The 23600-nt window shown below is 45.7% G+C and overlaps 1 protein-coding gene across 1 annotated transcript in view; it reads right to left on the minus strand.

Moving 5' to 3' along the window:
• Nucleotides 1-16768: 16768 nt before the first annotated feature.
• Nucleotides 16769-23600, minus strand: part of SLC15A2 (solute carrier family 15 (oligopeptide transporter), member 2) — a 38790-nt gene continuing 31958 nt past the window's right edge. The window contains exons 18-22 of the mRNA XM_010082999.1: nucleotides 23088-23198; nucleotides 21587-21683; nucleotides 18961-19107; nucleotides 17805-17909; nucleotides 16769-16945 (exon numbers count right to left, since the gene is read on the minus strand). Coding sequence (XP_010081301.1) covers nucleotides 16769-16945; nucleotides 17805-17909; nucleotides 18961-19107; nucleotides 21587-21683; nucleotides 23088-23198 — 637 coding nt within the window. The remainder of the gene's footprint in view (nucleotides 16946-17804; nucleotides 17910-18960; nucleotides 19108-21586; nucleotides 21684-23087; nucleotides 23199-23600) is intronic.

Consider the following 23600-nt stretch of genomic DNA (forward strand, 5'->3'; position numbering starts at 1 on the left):
TGGAGTGAGAGATGCATTTGTTTGGGATATACAGTTTGACCTGAGGCAAATAACTGCCCTGTTAAATGCATTTTAAAACACCATGAAGCAATAGATGAACCCTCCTTCAGTAAAAATTAGGCCAAATAAGACTTTTAAATTATTTGTATGAGAATACTTGCAGTGGCTCATAGCAGCATCAGGTAGCTAATGTAAATCACCTGGATTGGGAGAGTAAGGCCAGGTTACACCAGCTGAGACTCTCCCCCAGAGTCCTCCCAGAATAACATGAAAAGGTGTCATAAAACCTCTAGATCCAGGGGACTGGTTAATGCTCTGGAGAGGGCAACTGATTTATGGGACCTTGATTTATGCGACCTACCGCACTCAGCTAAAACTGTTGTTCAGCATTATAAACCAGCAGCCTTGTCTCCCATGCAAAACAAGTAAACGAAGAAATAAATTACACGCTTCTCTCCACAACTGAGAGATGTTCTGGCAGCTGGGAGGCTCCACAGGGTGGCTGCATGGTGCTGCGTCAGGATCCACACCATGGACTCAAACAGCTGCCCCGCCGCCAGCATGCGGGAGAAGAATCTACGCCACTCAGCTGGGACGCTTCTTGCTGCCCACCTCCCGGTCCCAGCTCCTGACAGGCTCAGCCGCTGAGATTCCCCATGGGGGACACTGTGGGAGCATCCCTGAGACCGCCTAGTCTCCCTGGCTGGGGTACAGTGGGGCACATACCTCCCCTCTGTGGGGTGCTTGGGGGACAGAGGATTAGGTACAGGGACTTCCCGGACCGAATGGTTCTTACTCTGGTCATGAACTGAGTTGTTTGCAAGGTGGTGCTGAAATAGTTCAGATTCATGAGCATTTTTGCTATTTAAAGGGGTGGTTTTTAGCATTTCCTCTCCCTTGTACTTTTTAAACCATTTAAAGTATGCCTAGGTGGTTTTCTTAACCCTTTTGGAGAATTGAGGACTGGGTTAAAGCTTCCTCTCCCTGTGGGAACCAGGCTGTCAGCAGTAGGACCAGTGGGACCTGTTTGCTGTAGAGGTTTTGGGAGCCCAGAGCACGGACTGTGCCTGCAAATGGCTCTCTCCAGGCAGACCAGAGGTGCATTAGCCCAGTGCCTGTCCCAGATGCTTGACACCCTTCACCAGGGGCTACGTTATAAGCAAGAGCCCTCCCCTCCCTCTCCATCCAGACAACTCTGAGTCCTTTGTTGGAAACTGCAATAGGATTTGGCTCATCAGCATCTTGGGATCTGGTTTATTTTATCTACCCGCCCAAGCCTGCATGCAGGGATAGATCAGATTAACATGGCTGATGAAAAACATCCTCCTCTTTATCCCCTCTGACAGCAGCAACCCTTTATCAACAGTCTGAACACAAAGTTTTCTCAGACATAAGTTTTCTGCCTTGGGGGTTCATTTTGTTTTGTTTTGTTTTGTTTTCCAGTAGAAGTTTTCTATTTTTTCTTCAAGAAAAATCAAAATAATTTAATGGAAGATTTTTCAGCCATCCTTAAGCATTAGACATGGTGGCAGACAGGCTTGGCACATCAACATCTGCTCCTTCTCACTGGATTAAATTTAATATCTGGTGTATGAGCACCAACCCTCCCTCGGAGCTCTGCTGAGGTCAGCTCAATGAGACATACCTGGCTTGGAGAGAAGAAAATGGGTCCTTTTCTGGGTTGCCAAATGCTTTTCCAGAGTGACCCGCTCATCATTTTATCCCTTCTTACAAAGCTAACTTCATAATGCCCTCCAATGAGGCTTTGGGAAGGACAGTGTTTTAAATTGAAGCTCAGTAGATCTGCCACTCACAGCTGCTAATATGCTGCATTTATCCTCGCCGCCGCAGAGGCTGTGGGAGTGAGAGGAGGAGGGAAGGAGAAAAGTAATTACTTCCCGCTCAGCTTGTCACCAAATCCCTTCATCAGCCCTCTCACACGTCTTTCTTGGCTGCGTTAGCGACTAGCCACACTCCGCTGTGCTGGGGCTGGATTCAGCAGAACTGGTGTTAATGGGGCATGAGGGTGGGGAAGGGGTTGGGGACCCCAGGCACTGGGTCAGTGCCCAGCACACCCAGGGCCATCCCTCTTGCATCAAGTGCCATCAGTCTAAACAGCTTCTGCTTGAATTCCATTAGGATCCCCTAATCAAGACATGGGCTTATTTCAGTTCTGTCCCAAAAGCATCCCCAGCGTGGAGCAAGGGAGAAGAGGAGGTGTCTTCTCTGGGTGTTTTTTTTTTTAAATATCCTTCAAAGATTACAGATGTGAGAGATCCCAATGTTAAAGTCTCTGTGTCCCAGAGAGGACTCAAACTCCACACCCTCATTCAGTGATATGGATGAACCAGACATTGAGTCATGAAATTAACCCAAAATGAGGCCAATTTGCTGGTTGGTGCTGAGATTCCCAGGAGCAGCATCATTTACCAGAGATCTGAAATTAGGTGGGATATCAGAAGCCCTTACCTGGGGCATGTATTCAATTGAAGACAATTATTTAGACCAGTACCTGATGGGCCATTTTACTGTTTTTCTTTAAGTCCTGCAAGGTCAGATAAAAGACCAACAGGAAGGTCCATTTTCCTCTAGGGAGGTGGTGGACATGGGGTCCACTGGTGATACAGTGAAGGTATTCCACTTAACTGGCAGTTGCTAGGGTGTCACACACTGAAACCAGTGTGCCATGTGATAAATTTGATGCACTTCACACTGAAATTGATGCATCACCTTTGGAATCAAATTTATCACCTCTTCTGTCACACTTCATATACTGAATCAAAGTCACCACCTACTGAATTAAAAACTTCACATGCAGTTCACATCACATCATAAATCAGACCAAAATGGAATTAAATGCATTGTATGCTAAGAACTCATTCATCACCCCATAAATTAAACATGGGACAAGCCTCGTAGGCTGTATGTGCCCACATATAGCCTGCAGAGTCCACTGGGGAAAACATGACACCACTGAAGTCACTGAGGGCTTGGCCATTAATTTCAGTTAATTTTTTCAATACCAGGATCTACTGTGTACCAGGTCCAGCTCTGTCCTGGACCACTTCAAAACCTGGGTACCCAGAAACTTCTGCTGACAGTGACTCTGCTGCTGCACCATCCCCACTCCCCACTTGGAGGTTTAGGCAGAAGCCTGGAGCAGAGAAGAAAATGGGACCCTGGCCCTGCTCCTGCAAAGGGGAACGGCAGCAAGAAGCCAAGAGGGCTTTGCACCACTTGCTGGCAGCTGACACACAACATCACACACAGGCAGCACCTCTCATCTTCATGAAGGGCCAGGCTCAAAGTCCCAACATCCTTGTTGCTGGAGGAGACCATCCTTCTCCTAAGCCTTCAGCAGGGCTGCAGAGGGCTGGGCTTGGCTGTGGGAGCTGCTGGGCACCTGACACCCCTTTTGCAGTCTTTGGACTTCAAGGCAACAGGAGGAAAAAACAAAGACAGCATCATGTGGTGCTAGAGCATCCGAGACACTTCAGCCCTCAGCAGCAGGTGTTGTTAGTCCTGCGTGACAGACGGGAAACAGGAGCACAGAGCAATGGGTACTGGCTGCTCAAGGCTGAAGCTAGAGACTGGGGAAAAGATAAGACTTCAGAAATTCTTATCTAAAACCAGGATACTATTTTCTTCTTTTGGTTATCTCTGGTAATTTTGGCTTTTCTGGCAGCACCTCCCTGTGTGCTCTTGCAGCACAGGAGCCCTCTGCCCTGCCCTCATTCCCCAGGAAAAGGCAGGACAAACTTCCAGCTTGTCTGAAGCACAATGCAGCCAGATACATCCTTGGATCCAATCCACTGTCTTTCCTTTTATTCTCCTATTCATCTGGTCCTCTCAAAATCTGCTCAGGAGCAATTAGAGCCTGTCAGCTAGAAGCTGATGCAACTTCTATTTAATTAGCCCAGCAGACAATAAAGATCTCATTCATCAATATCTCATGGAAGGTGTGGTTGGTGGGGGGAAGATTTGTCATTTCTTCCCCACATCCAGATGGCTGCGGAGCATCTATCAGTGATCTGATCACACGCATGGACTCATCTGAGGAGACCAACCAGCTGGGAGACATCTGTCCAGAAAGCAGTTACGGGAGAAAATAGTGCAAGACTGTCCCAGCTGCTCTGTTAGCAAGTCCCACTGGTAGCTCAGTCTCCAGACCATGGCCAACCTGGGCAGCAAGTGACCCTGGTGGGATGAGCAACTTTGGATGGCTTTTCCTCTTCTGACTCAGCTGGCTGCCCCTCCCATCAACAGGAAAGCGCAGAGGTGTGTAAGGAGGGCCAAATGCCAGCAGGATGAATTGGGGGAGACCTGAGAATTATGGGGTTTGCCCCATTCCTAGAGGGGGATAAGAGCCCCTCTCACTGTGCTGCCACACTGAGAATAAACACATTAGAGATGGCAAAGGTCCCAGACTGATAGGTCCCAGCAAAGTTTTGGGGTGTTCAACACGCCAGAGAAAGTCTTTGGGGTGACAACCTCTTGGCCTGAAAGCTTCTCCTTAAATTGACTGTCAGGGTATCAAATACTTGTCTGACCTTCTCCTGCCAGACCATCCAAGGAAGACACATTTGGATCGGGCTTTTCCCAGAGACTGGGCAGTGTGGCCAGGAGGATGGGGGAATGTACATCTGTACCCACACACTCTCTGTGCTAGGCTTGTGTCATGAAAAGGCAGTTTCACCAGCTCAGAGCTGTAGGAGTGGGTCCCTGTGGGAATCACTTCCCAACACTGTTTGCAGCCTCACCATCACAATTCATTGAGCTAAAAAACATAAATCAGTTATCACAGAACAGCTCATAGATTACAAACATGAGTGATGGTATCTTCGTAATTAATAATAATGAGAAAGCAGCTTAATAGTTTGGTTCCTTGTGGCTGGTTTGATTTGTAATACATGACAGTTGGTGTAAGCAAAGCAGGTAATTGGAGCCAGTTTAGCCTTGGTGTGTCCAGCTGGTAGCTGCACTTGAGGAACTTGCATGTAAGGCTGTTTTTTCCCAAAGGCTTAACCCTCAACAGCAGAAGAGGGCTGCAAATGTAACCACATCGATAGCCATATTTCCAAGCAGGGACATGCTTGGAGACTGAATGATGGGCAGTTTCCTCCTGCTGCCCTACACATCTGCTCATACTCAGCTCAGGGCATCAAGCAGTGCCCTGAGCCACTCGGCTCCTCAGTAGTTATTAACAGGAACATCATAGCTGGCTTATTACTGTGATTGATGCTGCATCAATCAACTGGAAAAGTGTTAAGCAAGGTTTAAAAAGAAGTAAGATGAAGACTTAAATACCAGGCTAAAATGTCCATATAATGGGGATTATTCCAGGATTGAAAACACATGTGCAGACATGCTGAAATACACAGCTGTGCCCCCTCCCTGCTGCTCCATGCTGGTCACCACTGGTTCCAAGGGGAGTGCGTAACGAGTGCTTACATTGCAAACAGGGATCCGTAATTAGCAGAGGGCACATACAAACTGTGTTCAGTGTAAGTCTGTGGTTTTACTGCTTATCAAATAAAAAGTAATGAAGGAACACTCTCTATTAACACATTATTTCAAGCCAAGCTGTAGTGCTTGCCTGCTTTTGTTCTGTTCCATCAAGTCCTGTTTGATTGGGCTTATTTTTGCTTAAGACCAATGGGATACGCTACACCTGGAGTTGCCAACTTTAGTCATTTCTGCTGGTTTGACAGTTGGTATTTTAGAACTCCTGGGGTCTCCTCTTTTAAGGAGAGACTCAGATTTTCTTGCATTAAAAAAAAATAAAAATTGTGGGCAAGTCAGTTGTGGAGGAACTTACGTGTGTCATCCAGCTTCCCAAACCCAAAAGGCAAACAAACAAACAAAACCCCCCAAAACCCAAACAAAAAAAACCCTCCCTGAAATGTGTTATCTTTTAATCATCTGTGATTTTCAAACACTATCCCCTTGGGGAGCCCAACTCACAGATTTTCTGTTAACAAAAGGTGATTTTACTTGAGAACAAATTCACTTCTCATCTCCAAAGCCTGGCTCACACATTAGTGAATTCCTGTATTGTGTATGCAAAGCCCACAGTCAGAAACCGCAGGGCAGAAATGGCCCAGTGCCCAGCACGTGCTCCGAAGGGGGTGCTTCACACTTTCTTTGAGTCTCTATTCTGCTGCTGTCTTTTCCTCCAGAACATGCCCCTGACTCCCCTGGGGGATGCATCAGGCTTTCCCATGGAGTGGAGCTTCACCTCCTTGCTTCACCTGCAGCCATCTACACCAGAAACAACCTTCCCAGGCGGACATTGGCAATTCAGCCCTTTCCATACCCTTTACCCTGTGCTCAGACCTGGTGCAGGTGCAGAAGAAGCTGCTGCAGAGCATGGATGTGTTTTACCAGTCCCAGGACCTGGACTGAATGTTTCCCAGTGCCACCTCCAGTGCTTTACCAAGGACCAAATTCAGCATGTTCTTCTGGATCTCTCTTTTCTATGGAGGCTCAAGGTGGTCTCCTTGCTCCCATGCTTGTGCTCAGAGAGGACCCATCTCTTAAAGCACTTACAATCTGAACAGACCCACAAGCTCAGAGCTGGGAGAGAAAAACAGGACTTTTGCCAGCCCTTCATGTTAAGCTTCTATATTTAAAATGACTACATAAACTAAGAAATTAATAACAGGTCTAAGCACTTTACCAGGCAAATCCGATTTCTACTTAGGAGAATTGGAGGGAATAAAGCTAAAAAATTTGCTTCAAGGATGAGATTTAATTCAAAGTGCCAGCCCTAGTTCTCCTACGGCACTTGTAGGCTTAGTGAATAAACCTGCCAGCAAACAATCGTCTTAAACAAGATCATCATTAATCCTGAATTCAGCTGTCAAAAAAACTGAGATTGCAAACCAAGAGGGGAACAAGGAAAACCTGGTAATTTGTTTGTTAAATATTTTTAAACTGTCATATCAATAATGGATAATAAGAAAAATTTGGCCCTCCAGAGCTGACGCATAAAACAAAGCTTTGCTGTATTGCACCTAAACTATTATCAATAGCACATTTATTATTATAATAGATGAAAAATAAGCTTCCTGGCTGAAAAACAAGATCAATTTGAGCTCAAGCTGTTTGGACGGATTCTAAATGTTATAATTAAAATGCAGCATGAATGTTCCTTAAAAAAGAGAGAAGAATAGTCCTACTGCAATTACATACGCCATCCAGCTCTGATTCAGTAACCTGAGAGAAAAAAACAGACAACATTGTATTTGTGTCCAGTCAGACATTTCTCGTCTTCAGGGCTTGATGCAGAGCCTAAGCTAACAGAGCTTTTCCTACTGGGTCAGGATCCACCCTCAGGCTTGAGGGTTTGATGCAGGGAGTCAGCCTACATTGCACAGAGCTCCCCATGCAGGTCAGGATTTTATTGGAGTCCAGCAGAGAAGCCCAGCTGAGCTAAGTATCTTTCTGCAAAGACAACTGTAGTTTATCAGGGAAAAAAACTCAAGCACCTGTAGAAAGAGATAAGAAGCCACCTGTGTGAAAGGTTTCACTCCTGGAGCAAGTGCCTTGGGGACTTGGTCAGAGTGACATTCCCACCCCCCTACCTCCCCCCAAGTGTTATCACACACATCAAAACCTGCAGGAGACAAACATGACTCTGGCCTCCTCCAGCAATTAGAGGCTCTCGGACACTTCCCAGGGGCTGTCTGCCATCCTGCAGAACTGGGTTCTTCTTTTGTTCTGACAAAGAACTGACTAGTGAGTTACAGCAATCTTCCATTAGCTCTCTAAATAATTGCAATCTCTTATGTCTTTTAATCATAAAGCCCACGAGGCTCGTAATACCATGTGTGCAATCCAAATTGGTCCATCAGCTCAGTTTATCAAAGGGACCTAATTTAATCCCAGTCTTTGATGGAGACAGGAGTGGTCAAAGTCTGCCCTAATGATTTGCTAAGTTTACTTAGCTTGCAGATCTCTGGCGTGAAGGGCACTTGGACTTCCAAGCACAACATTGCTAACGGGAAGCCATGACAAGGAATACAAAATTGGCAAAGGCTTGACAGTCAGAATCAAGAGAAACCACAGCAGAAACCTGGAACAACGGCGGAGACTGAAGAGGCAAAATAAACCCCGTGATGGGTGTCACCACAAGTAACATAATGAGATTGGTCAAATAAATTGTTGGAGGCAACAGCTCTCTCAGAGTGAACATCACCACAAGAGACTCACCAAGGAGAGGACCAGAGGAGATGAATGCAAGCCAGGAAACGCAGAGCCAGAGGAAAGCAGGAGCAAAGTGCTGGGAGTGGCAGAGCTGCTCTGACCTGGCAGCATCCCCTCCCAGACAGAGCAGGATGCAGTAGACATGAGACCACACCTTTCAATGGAAAAGCACTTGCTCTTCCAGGGCTCAAAACTTTCGGAGTTGAGCAGGTTCAGTCTAGGTGCTTATTTTAAAACCACTGGGATGACTTCTCTGCTCCTGTTCAGCCCAGTAGGTCAGTGGGCCCCAGGAGGTCTAATACAGTGACACCAGTGAAGAAGTGCTGAGTAGACAGATGCAAAAAGCTGAAGGAAGGAGCCCAAATGCCTGGCTTCAAGAGATGCTGAACAATGAACAGCATTAGGACTAATGGCACTGAAGATAAGGTTTTTATGAAAAAGCTAAAAGCCCGGCCTTCTCTGGAAAAGTGAGGGTTGACAGGAGAAGACTGGAGCAGTGTTTCACTCCATAGATGTGAGTGATAGACACAAACACAGTAAAAAACTGGGGGGGGGAAGAAAAAAAAAAGGAAAAAAAAAAGAAAAAAAAAACCAAAAAACTTTACTAGACAAAACCAACTCATTCTGAAGCATTCAATGGCTTTTAATGTTTTTCAGCTCAAACAGAAGAGGGAACTCAGAGCCTGCATTACACAAGCTTGAGGCGTGCTGTGGGCTGTGAGAAACGAAGCACAAGCCCTTTGGTTTTAACCCACATGTACAAAAGGATGGTGCAAAGAAGGGCCAAAGAAGTCCTTAGTGGGAATGTAAAGGACTATACTAGCACCATTAGCTCAGAGGGATTCCTTATGGCACTATCAAAGTTTTTGTAGAAGATGGATGGATGATCTGCCTGCAAACAGGCAAGGCTATTTATTTACCAGTACTCAGGACAGCCTTTGGAGAGAAAGAAAAAGAAGAACAGTGACATTAGCTCCAAAAGTAAAGCCACAGCCAGCAGACAGCAAAGGGTGAAATGTAAATACTACCCAGGCTGAGTAATCCCCACAAAGGGGCTGTCTGAACCTAATGTATGGCTGTATAACAAAAGAAAACACCTGCAATACTGTCAGGCAGGAGAAAATAGCCTTCACGGGATTAAAAACATGTCAAATCCTTGGTCTCATGAGGCATGTGTTCTTTGGAGGAGTGTGTTGATGCACAGGTTGAAGAGAGAAAGAGCCCAGACAAAGGGTCCAAGCAGCTCCAAGCAGATTTGGGTAGAGTCAGAGCTCAAAGCAAACTCACCTCTACTCAAAGCAACTTCCCTTGAGGGTGGGCACATAACACAGCAAGGTCTGGGAGGTGCCAGTTACCCGAGACCTGGTAACTGGGGCTGAGGAAGCAGAAGAAGGAGCAGAAAGTGCCCCACCACGGGTGAGCAGCACCGGCACAGGTCTCTGTGTTGGGAGGAGCAGCCCTGGCCAGCATGCAGCCTGATGCTCCTCACCCAGCAGATTCAGAAGCTGAAGCCTGGCAGGAACACAGTCATAACTGTCTCCCAGCAAAACACTGACACCAGCTTTTAAAACATCCCAGTCAAGCCTAGGAAGGCCAGAGAGCCAGCCCCACCGACACCAGCAGTCCCTGTGCTGGCACTGCCAGCAGAGGAGCCGACCCCATGTCACCAGCTGCCCTGTCCACACTGATGGGAGATCTGTGGTTGCAGAGGCAGCCCACTGACCACACACTACTGCTGCGATGAACACAACCCGAGGGGCTTTCTCCTCCATCTCTACAGGAGAAAGGCTCACAAACTGACCGGTGGGGGCTGCTCCAGAGCCTCCAGTACAAGTGGAAGGCTGGAAGGAGCAACCTGACCATAAATAATGCATAAAAAAAGGGCAAGTAAAGCGGGCTGGGGTCACAGGCAGCACAAACAGACCCCTCTCCCCCATGGCTCGTATAAGTAGTGTTTTGGTCCAGATGTCCTTGAAGCTTGGCATGACATAGCACAAGGTCTGGCTGTGGGCAGCTAACTGGGCACAGGATAGATCAGAGGGACACACAGAGATGCTGGATTACCCCAGTGCTTCCAAACTGATTTGCCTACAGAAGATGCATCGGGCCATACGAGGCCATGACAAGAAGCCAGAGCCAAAGCAAGCCAGGGCAGATACCCCATTACCACCCAGATATTTGGCTCTGTATGATTTCTGCCCAGACACGGTAGTCTCATGGGTGAGAAGCTTTTCTGGCTGCAGGAAAGTGGGCAGCATTACCCAGGGCAACCACCAAGAACACACGCTGTTGCTGGCAGCAGAGAGGCTGCATGAGAGGAGGAGTAAGCAAGGTGCTGAGGGCTGGCAAAGTCATCTGCAGAAGTCTGAGTGACTTCTGAGGAGTGAAGATCAGCATGTGGGACTGAGGGGGCTGACTGCTAGCAAAGGGAGTTGTTTAGAGCTAACTTGGGCGTCGGCATCAAGAGGAAACACAAGCTGCAGCTGGGGAAGGGTACACATCTTCCACAAGTCAGTTCAGTTTCTTTTCCATGCACACATGGGTAGATTGAACAGGACAGGCCAAGCAGACTGAACAACATATGCAATGACAAAAAATAATCTAAAAAGTGATATTTGCTTGACCTTTGTGTCTTCAGCTTGGCTGCCAGTTGCAATGCTGCTGGATTTCAACTGCAGCTCTTCATCGCTCAGACTGAATTGCTGCATTCTGGTTTACATTTTTACTTTCTGTAAGCATACTAAAATTTTAATTAAGCACTAAACCAGTGTTGTAGCAGGTTTTTTGAGAGTTTTTCTATTTATCTTGCTGATAAGTCAAGTTTTTCAGGTTCTTAGTTTTGGCCTACATTTACACCAATTCTGGCTGAACCCTGCAGGATAACTACTAAAGTTATTCCTTAAAAATGAAGAGTTCAGAGTTGATTAGCTGACAGTGGGAGCCTGCAGTGTGCCTGCACAGTATCCTGGCAATCTTCTGATCTGCTGATACTAGAGGCAGGTTAATGTTGATCTGCTGGTAAAACACATCATGGAAAGACCTTGAGAAGATGCAGCAGCTCCTTGATCCAAATCTCACTAAGAAACAACTTGTTTCATTCCTTGTTGACCACCTAAGATAGTGAGGAAGGAGGGGTTTTAAGCAAATAAATTATTTTCCTTCACGCAATTTCTGTAACGTGGCGTGAGGCCTGGAGCACCTCCCATACAAGGAGAGGCTGAGAGAGTTGGGGTTGTTCAGCCTGGAGAAGAGAAGGCTCCAGGGAGACCTTAGAGCAGCCTCCCAGTACCTGAAGGGGGCCTACAGGAGAGATGGGGAGACACTCGCTATCAGGGAGTGTAGTGACAGGATGAGGGGTAATGGTTTTAAGCTGAAAAAGGGTAGATTTAGATTAGATATTAGGAAGATTTTTTTTTACTGTGAGGGTGGTGAGACAGTGCAACAGGCTGCCCAGAGAAGCTGTGGGTGCCCCATCCCTGGAGGTGTTCAAGGCCAGGCTGGATGAGGCTTTGAGCAACCTGGGCTAGTGGGAGGTGTCCCTGCCCATGGCAGGGGGGTTGGAACTAGATGATCTTTAAGGTCCTTTCCAACCCAAACTATTCTATGATTCTCTGAGCAAAGGCCAAATGTTTAGTAGTGTCCCCCATTTTTGTCTTTCTGGGAAGCACTTTGCAAGAGATGAATAAGGGCAGCTCCAACAAGAAAGCAACGCCACAGTTCATGCTTAGCTTCACTGGGGATTTTTTCTAAATTGTTGGGGAAACTCAAAGGCCCCGCAACATCTGCTTGTACACGACAGGTTTATCACACATGTTAACATCAAACACTAGGGTAAATCCAGCCATCGACATTCAAAACCCTGGCCAGATCTGTCAACATCTGGGACCAGAAACATCTCTAAAATGTTGTTTTGAAATTGTATCACAATAACAAATGTAGTGCTAATGAAATGCAGAGTCAGTCTGCTACCATCCAAAATTCATCGGTATTTGCTATGGAACTGAACTCCCAGGTTTAAGTTGCTGGTGCTAGAAAGTTTCCTGTAGTTAGGCAAAGAAATTCAACACAAAGAGGAGATAATTTCTCTGTACATGACCCTGGCTAAAACTGTCTATTAGCCGTCCCTAACTGTAGGTCTCGTCCTTTGCTACTCCCAGCTGTAATGCACCTTCAGCTATTCTTTCTGTCCCAAGGGGTAGCTGCCATGGATGGTGGGGGCATTGCCAGGAGCACAGCCACCTCTTTCTTCAGTCACTGCAGACCCAACGCATGTCTGTATGCTGGTTTTTGCAATACTCTGGAATTACTAACCAGTTCTCCAGCCATTGGAGACTAACTCCCCTGCTGGCCCTTGACCACTAGTTAGGAGAGTACTTTTCTGAAAGGTCTGAAGTCATCTACTATTTAATCATTTCAGCTTTCCACTTCTCCCATCTCATTTTCTCTCCAGTTAATTCAATGCAAGGAATTTCAGCTGTTCATTGAGGAGTTATGAAGACCTTGACCAAATAGCCCTTTTTTTCCTCCCTGCCTGTCAGTCTCCAGCCTCCTTGCACAGCACCTCAGGCCAAAGCCAAGGCCAGTGAAAACTTTCCCTTTCACATCCAGATCACTGCTCAGGAAAACCACATCTTCCAGCAGGGCAAGCCCTGCCCCAGGCTGCCTTGCCTAGCCCCATCTGGGTCTCCAGAGAGGAACCAGCTCCTGTGTCTGGCCAGGCTCCTGGTCCCAGCCAGTGCTGACAGCACACACTGGCTGCATCTGAGACAGTCCCCTGCAGCCCTCCCAGGGCTCAGCTTCTGGAATCCTCCAAAACTCATCTTCTGGAATTGGGGGGCTGTGGGGAAAATGAGAGGGAAGAAAAAAAGAGATGCAAGCCCCTTGAGCTGCATAGAGCAGCTTGCTACTTGAAGGCATTTGACTGCCTCAGTAAAGAAGAGGTAAATTTAAGGAACCCACAGCCGAGAAGTTGTTTTGCTGAGTTTGAAATCTTATTTGTATGCTTATCTCATGCAAAGCTGGAAATAACGCTGGCCACACTTACGACCTGATAAGGGGAAAAAATGCATTGAATAACAGCCAGTGCAACTGAAGAGAAATTTGCTGCACACACAAAAAAATTATCAGAAAGCATCCTTCAGAAAAACAGATAAATACACATATTTACACAGCGAAGCCAAACCCCCACAATCTCCATGAAGGCTTGTGCAGCAACATACCTGCAGATCCCCATCAGCTCATTACTGTCCCTTAGGTGGAGATGACAATTTCGGTAGGTCAGCCTCCAGAACAGCTGGTGTGAGCTTTCCCTAATCTGCTCCAAGGCAAACTCCACCAACAGCTGAGACTCCCTTCAGCAACAGGGAAAGCTGGACAGGCAGCAGGCTGCTATTTCTCTACAGAGGTTCACATGTCTTCATATATGCTATCACTATTTTGGCTTCTCCCTCTGATCCTAAATTAAATAATTGGGAGGAATAAGGAATATTGTTCTAAAATTGGGTGTTAAGAGCTGTGCGTGGCCCCACCTCTGAGCTGACCATATGGAAGAAAAATGCAGAGACCTCAATACTCCACAGAATCAGGTCCTGAATTTTTGATCCAGTCTTGAGTACATTTCAAAGTGATGAAAGGGCTCTGAGGATGGAGCTGTGGCTCTAAAACTGGAGAACTGCTATGCTGAATGTGCTATTTTGCCACCTTCTCCAGCTACAGCAGGGGCACCTCTTCATTACAGCCCCCAGCTTGCTCCTGGATGGTTGTCAGCGTGCCCAGTAGAAATCTTTCCAAACTGCTGGTGTGTTTCAAATAAATGGGTCCAATTAGCAAAGCTTTACGACTGCAGCTGAAACAGTGGGAAAGGATCATACCAGCAACCAAGCAGGCAGATCAGAGGGGGAACAAAGCTTCCCATAGGTGTTGATGAGCCAGCCGGGAAGAGAAATGTAAACAGAGCCTTACACTCCCTCAGGCAAGTAAATCCCCAGAGGGGCTGCAGGACCAGCCCCCAGCCTCATGTTAGCACTTTATTTTTAGCATTGCCTTTCTGTTCCTAACCTTCACAACTGTGAATTGCAGTTTTTCTCCCCCCGGGATTATAGTGATGGTTTGGAACATGGAGATGTTTGGAAAGGGGCAATTTGGCATCAGGAGTCTAGAAAGCAGATACAGATGACATCCTAAATGTATCTTTTATGAGTTTGGAATGATTCCTTTAAATTAAGCTCAGAGTGTGTGACAGCTTCTGGTAGCGCCACCAGTAAGGAAATAAAATGTAAAAACCAAGAGGTTCTTGAGCATATGCTGTCTTAGAGATCGTGTCTTCTGGACACCTTGGCTTTCCCCTCATGCCGCTTTGAGCTGCGATGTACCAAGTGCTTCCCAAGGAAAGTGCTCCAATAATTTTCAATTGTCTCTTCACCACATATGCCCTCAAACCCCAACATACTTCCAAATTCAAGGCTTATAAAAAATTAAATGCTCCAATAATTCTAAATTGTGTCTGTTCGGTGCTACTGGAGCCTGTCCATTCCTTCAGTTTGGAGATTTTTGTTTTGTTTGCAGGGGGGGAGGAAGAAATGCTTTCTATTAGTGCTTCAAATTGGAAGCCAGTCAAACAGCATCATAGCAGAATGATTCAGCAGCCTCTGAGCTGATTTGCAGTGTATCACAAAACAGGATTGGGAAAAACAAGAATGCCTGGAAGAGAAAGAACCCATACAAAGAATCACGGCAGGAGAACAATACCAGAAAGGAGCAGAGGGAATAATCCTCATTTGGCTTCTGAGGAGCAAGTCAGATGACCTAATAGATGGCTTTCAATGCCCTTCATTCTCCGTTGCATCGCAGGGTTCAGCCGCCTGGATCCAGCCACCACAGCTTAATAAATGGCTCTGCATTGACTCAACCACATTAAGCGTTTCTGTGTGCACACCCGCAGCCTGTTGTCATTTATCTGAGACCATGGTTTCCCCTCTGGCACAAGATCCAGATGCTATTTCACAGCAGGCAGGAGCTTATGCAGAACTGGCGGTGGAAGTTCATGACCATTTAAGGACAGGAAACAAAGGAAACAATCTGAGGCTGTGAGACTTCCAGTCATAAAACAAAAAGTGGTGTTTTCTCAGCCTTACTCAAGAAGACAGACACATACAAGGTGGCACATTAAAGTAGCAGAGACATCAAGCTAAGCGTATTCCCTAGCACTGTCCTGAACAGGAATGAAATTAAACACGTATTGCACGACCTCCTGAACCAAAGCATCAGTGACCACCTATGGCCAATGCCAAGAAGGAAGAGGAAAGCATAATTTAAAATCTGTTCTCTGTGAACCTGAAGATCCTATTGACAATGTCGTTGTAAATTAGGCCATACCTGTTACAACTGTGGCCTTGGAGCAACAGAGGAAGGCAGGGAATCTCTCAGGAGTTTTACTAGATCAGCAGTGGTTGAACTACTTCTATGCAGAACATGAAATCACAGCTTCACGCAAGTGAGGAAAAACAGTCATATCATAATTCTAATAAAATAGCTACATCCAAAGTTTGGCAGAGAGACACAAAAACAACGAGGAAAAAAAAAAATCTCCTATGCCGTGGTCTCCTCTTGTAGACTGAGAAAAAGATAAAGTGCATCCTTGTTTAACTCACTGCAGGATGCTTGGAATTTTATAGAAAATCCTGCAACATGTCTCCTAGTGGGGAATAAGTGAAGCATGAGATAAGAAATCTGCCATATCCTAACTTGCAGTGGCAGGTGCTGTAAAAGGAAATGCCCAATAAAGGCTTAATATATAGGAAGATGGCAAATAGCTGCCTGGATTTCTGAAATAAGAAAGCATAAACCAAATCTCTAATAACATCTAATCAAAGAACGCCACCAGTTCCTAAAAAATTCTAGGAAAAAAATGAGTATCAGAGAGATGGTAGCATGCACATCTTTTTCAGTAGTGTTTTGGGAATATTTTAGCCTGCAGAATTTAATTCCCTGTTATTACTTCTGAGCCCAGAGGCGAAAGTCATAAATCAGGACCATTCATTACATGCAATAACAGGGTGAAATACTCATAAGGAGAGTTACATGATGAAATCCTTTGGGATTGTGTGTAACACTTCCAGTCCTTGATGACAGCATTAAAAACTCTTTTGTTGACATCTATTCTTCTCTAATTCTTATACTGGGTTTTCATTCTTTTCTCCCAACCTCTCCAAATTTTGCTGTCATATGGTATTCTTTTCACCCTTCTTCCCTGCTGCCCTAAATATATGTTTAAAATAAAATCATAGAAAAGCATTCCATGGTTAAAAAGATGGGCAGGTTTTAAATTACACTGTATTTACTTATAAGGGCTTTTAATACTAGAACAGCTTTCCCAGGGAGTTTTGCCCTGATTTCAGGACCCCCATTGTTTTTACAGAGGGCTATTTGGTCCCGTTTAGAAGGTGGCTACATTTTGAGTAATAAAGATTGCAATGCTATAAAATAAAATAACATTGTCCCCACCCTTCTTTTACCCTCCCATCTAATGAGTTAAAAAAAAAAAATCCCATCCCATTATGTGTTAGAGCTTTGTTTTCTGAGTAACAAGACTAATCATGTTTCCTCCGCTTGGAGACTCTCTCTTCTCTTCCTTTTCTTCTAGGTCCTCTGGATCCACACTCACATAGAAATATCCCATGATGGAGAAAATAATGCACACAGCAAAGAGGAGAACAGTGAACAAGACAAATTCAGCCCACTAGGAAAGACAAAAGAACAACAGGTCAGGAGACTCCAGGCTCTCAGTCCAGAGGATTTCTCTGTACTTCCAAGTGCTTTTTAAAGAGCTTGGTGAAAATTACTTTTCAGCTTCCCAGATTGCTCACAAGATAGAAACTTTCTCATCCTGTTTTCTGGTAAACCTATTTACATGTAATGTAATTATGAATACGTGATATACCTTAAAACAAACCAGTTAAATCGGGCTAGTTTCATTAAGTTTTTTCTTACAAATCTGTCTTGACTAGAACATACCTGCCTGGGTTTTTTGCCCACAAGATGCCTTTGGGAGAGGCAGTTCCATGTTAGCCAGAAACAAGCCCCAGTTCACACCTTAATGCCATCACCCAGAAGCCTGATAGCCCGAATTAAACAAGCTCCATACCACAACCTCCCATGCAAGCCCGATATCTCAGGGGTGCCACCGGCATAAGGTCCTGAAGGAGTCCCAAGCTAGACACTTGAGGAGGCTGCCTGCCCACCGGGCTGGCTAGATGGAGGCAAGCTGCTTTTGGCAAGCAACTGCCATGTGTGGCTGGCATCGTGACCAGGCTCCAGGCCCAAATACAGCCTGCTTGCCTAGAGCTGAGCTCCAGAAACATTATTACAGTGCAGGCCACAGTATTATTTACTGCCACTGGGAGGCTTAGGGAAAGCCATGGCTCCAGACTGCATCACTTCCCAGGGCAAAGCAGAGCCCTGGCTGGGAGGCAACTCGATGCAGGCTGCAATCGGTCCGTTGCAGGAGCCTGGGGCTGTGCAGAGAAGCTGAACCTCCAGGACACACCATCCAGGGCCCATTTTAAAGCATTACCTCTGCTTTAAGAGCCAAACCATACCTGTGCCATTGGTGCAGCCTGGGCAACAACGAGCACAAGGGTATTCCCAACGGCCACCGTGAGCAGCCAGGCTGCCTGCAGCACCGACTTCATGCTGGCTGGAGACTGAAAAGAGGAGAAGGGCCTGATCAGTGAGTATCACACTGTACCCTTCTGCCCTGGTTCACCCTTTTGATGTCCTGTCTGGTGTAGGTGTTCCTGGGCTCAGCCTAGGAGGAGACGGTGGAATTTCCTCTGTGAAGAGTGGTTAATCTCTGGTTAATCTCAACAGCTGTATACAAGGATCTTTTGAAACATGTCCTCCAGGAGGACACATGAAGAAGGAGGAGATACTGTTGTTGCAGAGCTGAATCCTGATCATCCCCAACTGCATCATGTGAAATCATAAGATCAGGAAGCCCAGGATGCCACACAAGCCCTGCAGCTTGGAGTCTGGTGCCATGTGGCTGTATACCTTTGGAAAAGAGACTGGATCTTGTTGTTAAGCTTCCTTCTGATGACAAATTTTCCACATCCCATGACAGACTGTCCCACTGTATTAATTGCCTTCATTAATAAACATCTGTACCTTACTCCAAGGATAAATGTGAGTAGCTTCAGGATTTTGATTGTCTCAGTCCTCTCTTCTCATAAATCTTCTCCCCAGACAACACAGTAAACTACAATCAAATCATCCCTTACACACTCATTACCCTTTGCTCCCTTGCTACAGACTTGGGTAGGCTTAGACCCCTTCAATCTCTCAGCTTAAAGCAGGTTCCAAGCCCCCATACCACTCTGTAGTCCTTGAGATACTTTTGCCTTTTTTTTCACTAGAAAATATATACCACAAAATATTTAACTGGAAAAAAAAAACCCTGATATTACAGTATTCAGAGATTTCACATTAAAATACACCTCTACCCAATTCTGTTCTATGTTCTCAGCTTTACCAGGAAATGAGTTTCCTGAGTATTATTGAGAACAGGTATCTTTAGAGTATGAATTAATTTAGCTTGCGGGCACCCAGCAAGTGGTGTTATAATCCCACTTTTAGCTGAAGTACAGATAATATTGTCAGTAAGCATCATGCCAAAGGACATATTACAAGTCAAGGGCAGATACAAGAATAGATCCTGAAATCTAATTCTAAGCCCCTCATCTTTAAGTGGAGTACCTGAGAATAGGAGAAGGCCAGACCTGTAATGGAGAACATCACCTCCCCAGCAGATATTAGTAGGTATTGTGGTAACTGCCAAGCCATGTGGACATTGTTGGCTTTGATGTCTTCTGACTTCCATGTCTTAACAGCACCTCCAGAAACCTAGCAGAAAAATAAAGGTATGTTAATTAGCTGCTCAAAAATCAAATCCTTCTTAGCCTGGTGTCCAACAGCAAATTTACCAAAATGAAGTTTTAAGTAAAGGTGGAAGCAAAGCTCTGCCCTGGAAGCAAAACTCTGGGTCTGACCCCTGCCATTTCCAAGCCCGTTGGGAATGGGCTGACTCCTATTGCACAGTGCAAAGGTGACAGCATGGAAGCATCCCAGCTCATTCACATGCTACCAGAGTTGCATGAGTTATTGCAACTGAACAAGTTGCCTTCTGTAGAGGGGCTAGGAAAAGCCTGTGTGGTACTTGTGCATAGCCTGTGACCTGCTGCTGTCCCTAAGGCCAGAAGAGGACAAAATGATAAATGTTCATTGAATCCATGTGGTCACTGCTCCCCTTTCATCAGCACTGTACAACTCCCCTACAATAACAGTGACACCCAAGCAAATACAGTTCAGGAGTACCAACAGTAGCAGAGACTGCCCTGTATCAGATTTATTCAGATAGTTACGGTAGCTGCATTCCTAATTCTTTTTGTTTGCTTTCCCACATGTAAGTGATACTGCCTCTGTAGTATCACAGAGAGAGGCTCAGAGGCAGAAAGATATTTGACTAGTAGCCAGGAAAACACTAGGCTGAAATTACTTTAGCCAGAAAAGCCTGTGTTTTAGAAGAGTACTTGGGAAAATACGAGGGATGTTTACAAGATGTACTTAATCACCATGCAAGGAGGCAAATCAAGAGACTGTACTTCAGCATGCTAAAAGGGGTGAGAGGAGAGCTGTGCATTGCTCTGTAGCCCATAAAGAAATGTCACAGGCACCATACTATAACTGCACACTGAGGAAGGCTGGGTAGAAGGCAGCATTCCCATGATTTAAGTATCACAGTTCAGCCACATTAGCAGATTAATATATCACATTCTTGGTTCTCCTATATAGCATTCCTGGCAGACGAGCAGGGCTCCGTACAAATCACTGCAATAATTAAAAATTATCTTGGCCTGGAGCAAACTAGCTCCCTACAGAGGAAACCACAGCAAGAGACATGGAAAAAGAGGGTCAAAAAGACTAAAGGACTAGCACAGGGTCCAGAAGGGCTGAGGGGCTGAGGCACAGAGCCACCCCTGAGAAGCTGTGGCTACAACGGGGACTTTTGGAGATGGGACCACAAAGTGGAATCCTTGCCCTCAGTGACATGGGACACATCTGCTTCAACTGGCCCTGATTCAGTTGCATTACCAGAGCTCTGGGGAAATATCCTTAGTGTAATAATCTTCATGCAACTTCTCTACTCCGTTTCCCATCTGCCAAAAGAGGCTTGCAGCCACAGAAGAAGGGTCTGGCCAATGTCACTTCAAATGTGTGTATGTTTTATGTACATAAATCCTGGCACTCACAGATGGCAACATCTGCCTGTTCCCTCCAGGACTGTGTATCTTCCTCCAGCTACTGGAGTTTAAAAAAAAAATGCCAGGTGCTTTGCAGCTATATTTTTCCCCCTACATATTTTGGTCTGTGCAGACATGGACAGCTCCCATTAATTGCCCAACAGGGAGATGTTCCTGCCAGGGAGTAGCTGACAGCACTTTGCTCTGCTCATCACAACACAGTAGTCAAAGTCCCAGAGGGCAGCTTAGCAGTGTGTCCTGTCAGACCTGGTTTGTCTGTGTGCCTGTGTAGTGGAAAGGTTAAAATGGGAACTAAGCTGATCACGTTCATGTCCGTGGCTCCTGCCAGCTGGACCAGGGTTGGAGCAGCGTGCCTAAGAGGCTGGCAGGCAGAAAAAGGAATCCAGCCTCTCAGCAGTGCTCACACCCCATCAGGGCTAGGTTGTTCAGAAAACCATGCCTTGACTTTACACTAGGCTCCAAATGAGCTGTACAGACAGTGAGAGGAGGAAAAACAGATGCACAATCTCACCAACCTCTTCCCTTGACACTTTGGCCCTCTTCCCCCCATGCAGAATCCATAAGTCTTGGAAGATCAGCCTTTAGATCTGTAAGCTAAATGTGAGGACACAGCAGACTGTTTCTGGAGAGTGTTTCAGGTGTGAGGTGCCACCAGGTGCAGTATTTTAAAGACCACAACCAGAGTCAGCTCTTGGCAGACTGTGATAGCTCTTTGCAATGTGCTGGGTCAATGCTAACTGAAAAAGAATGGCATGAGACCAGCATAAACCACAGATCACATGATTTTCCATGGAGCATTTCCATCAAGGAAAATACCTTATTCCTTGTTTAACTCAGGAGATCTGATAAGATCATAGTGTAAGGTGGAATAAGTACCCACCCACCTCATTTATGTAGGTGCCAAAACCTTTTACTGGCCCATGTATAATGGACTGCCTTCAGATGGCTACTGCCCAGGACTCACAGGGTGGAGAAAGCAAGTGAGAGTCACAAACATGACAAGTAGAGCACTGCCAGAGACTAGAACAGAAGGAGCTTGTTACCGTCACAGAGACACTTACGTTAGTTATCACAATGGTGTATGACGCGCCGAAGTCGAGCAGCCCTAGCTCCAGGGTGAATTCTCCCATTTCAGTTATGCATTTTCCATTGTTATATCTAGACACAATGATGAAGTACAGTATTTCCCAGTTAGTCCCACAGACAAAGAGCACAGAGCAGAGCTTTCAAGCATACTCCTACAATGGAGTAGGAAGGATGTATGATGTAAAGCTGCAGTCATGTTTATGTCAGACTATCACTAGCGTTCTTGCCATCTTTTCCTTCCAGAAACACTTGGGCACTGACTGGAGTTCACCTGATGACCTGGGCTATTGCTAACATTTTTAAATGGTTTCTGCTTCTTCCTAGCACTGATTTTTTTTTTCTTTCCTCTCAGGTTTATTTTCCTTCCAAGCTTTTATCCTCCCCGCCAGGAACTGTGGGCCAGACAAGTTAGCCAGGCTCACGCAGCTTTCAGGAAATCAGAGGTATGCACCCACAAGCCATTTTGTTTCCTTTCAACAAACCAAATTAGCCTTCATGTTTGTTCTTCTGATTTTGGATGTGTGAGATGGCACACAGGCTCAGCAGCATCGTCACAATGGCTGCTGCATCCTACTAAATTGTAGCAATAAATATTTGAGATGGAGCTGATGCAGAGAAAAGCCATGAAGCTTGGTTTGAAACATTGCAAATGTCAGAAATACCCTACAAGAGCCAACTCCAATGCTGCCAAACCAAGGCCATATGGAGCCCCTAACAAGCCCAGCCTGCAAAGCCATGTAATGTTACTTGATGTTACCAGCCTACATACCAATGCTTTGTAGCATGGAATACGAATTGGCCTTTCCCTGAGTGCACCCTCACACTAAGAACTTGCACCTGAGAGAATATAAAAATAGAGCAGGCACCAAATGGCAGAGAGGACTTCACCACGTCCCACCTTACTCTGCTGACAGATGCACAGGAATGGCCAGTCTCTTCCCTCCAGGCCCCCACATAATGTGAATAAAAGCTCAGAGAAAGGTAAGTGCTTTACGTGGACTTCTTCAAATGGCTTTTTGGATTTCCAAAATTCCCATGACCCGACTCTGAGAAAACTCAGATTATGGCCTAAATTAGGATGTCATTATACACATGTAATGGGAATAAAATTTCCAAGCTTTGTCTCTGCCGATTTTATCTTACCAAAGCAATAAAAGCCATGGGAAGGGAGCTATCCCAGACACTGTTTGGAGGCTGAATCTATTCAACTGCATATTACACACAGAGATACTGATTTGCTGTCTTTTGGCTTGGACACTTTGCAGACTAAACGCATGGTGCTGTTATACACATACGAGTGGCTCAGAGCACCTGCTCTGTGCAGAGCTGATAATTCTGCTGTTTTACAAACATCTGCCCCCACAACCAAATGCCAAAACAATAGCAATGAAGGTTTTGCTGTTCAACCAAGAAAAGCCCCATTGTGTTCAAGGAAATGCCTCAGCAAGGACCTTCAGCACAGCAAGGGAAACTTACTTCTCCCTCTCTAACAGTGAATACTCAGAAGCGCTGTAGTTTTTATGAACAGCAATGAACCATTTGCTGTCAATGGTGAGGTTGACATCTTGGCTCAAACCATTAATGAATCTGCAAAGAAAGCAAATTTCATTGGGTTGTCAGACAGGGCAGGAGAAGCATAGTATCAAACACTTTAGAAGAAGTGCACTCTCTTTCCCAAAGCATTCTGTAACTCCATAAGGTTATGACAGCCTCTCCTGCAAGCTACCAAAATATTTGCCTGATTCATTGCAGAGTTTTTCAATGTAAGATTAGTTTTCCCTGCTGTGTAATTTTACCCTCTTACTCTCTCTCCTGTGAAAAGTGATCCTCACTTTTTGTGGGTTAGGACTTCCAGGCAATCTCTTCCCAGAGACCTTCAAAGATTGTTTCATGGCTGTTCAAGAGGACAGAGCCCCAGTCCACCCCAGGAAACTATAAAGTTGGGTGTCCTGATGAGCATGTGCACAATGCTGGCATATTTTCCAAGGA

This window comes from Pterocles gutturalis, unplaced genomic scaffold, assembly GCF_000699245.1.
Source record: "Pterocles gutturalis isolate BGI_N339 unplaced genomic scaffold, ASM69924v1 scaffold13110, whole genome shotgun sequence".
Classification (NCBI taxonomy): domain Eukaryota; kingdom Metazoa; phylum Chordata; class Aves; order Pterocliformes; family Pteroclidae; genus Pterocles; species Pterocles gutturalis.